The sequence below is a fragment of the Myotis davidii genome, unplaced genomic scaffold (genome assembly GCF_000327345.1).
Source record: "Myotis davidii unplaced genomic scaffold, ASM32734v1 scaffold496, whole genome shotgun sequence".
NCBI lineage: Eukaryota > Metazoa > Chordata > Mammalia > Chiroptera > Vespertilionidae > Myotis > Myotis davidii.
In genome coordinates this window covers 7382328-7382677 of record NW_006289398.1, presented here as the reverse complement: position 1 = coordinate 7382677, position 350 = coordinate 7382328, and the positions used below count along the sequence as shown (strand labels likewise).

Genomic DNA, 350 nt, shown 5'->3' with positions numbered 1-350 from the left:
TCTGTCCCCCCGTCCGCCCCCTGTCTGTCCCCCCGTCCATCCCTGAAGCAAGCCCGTAAGTCCCCGTTCCCGCCCGGGAAGGTGTGAGCAGAGCCGCTGCAGGCCTTCCTGTCAGGCTGGCTCCGCTGTCCAGGGCCTGTGATGAGGGGTCACTGAACCCTAATGGCGTTCAGTTAGCACATGACTGTCCTCTGCAGCGCCCTCCAAGGGCCCTGTCGTGCGGACGAAGAAGGTGGGGAAGAACGAAGCTGTCCTGCAGTGGGAACAGCTCCCTGTCGACGTGCAGAACGGCTTCATCCGGAACTACACCATCTTCTATAAAACCAGCCTGGGCAACGAGACCGGTAACG

The 350-nt window shown here is 62.0% G+C and overlaps 1 protein-coding gene across 1 annotated transcript in view; it reads left to right on the top strand.

Annotated features, from left to right (window-relative positions):
- Window positions 1-350, top strand: part of IL6ST (interleukin 6 signal transducer) — a 22664-nt gene that overhangs the window by 17348 nt on the left and 4966 nt on the right. Inside the window, exons 11-12 of the mRNA XM_006761817.2 lie at window positions 38-55; window positions 198-344. Coding sequence (XP_006761880.1) covers window positions 38-55; window positions 198-344 — 165 coding nt within the window. The remainder of the gene's footprint in view (window positions 1-37; window positions 56-197; window positions 345-350) is intronic.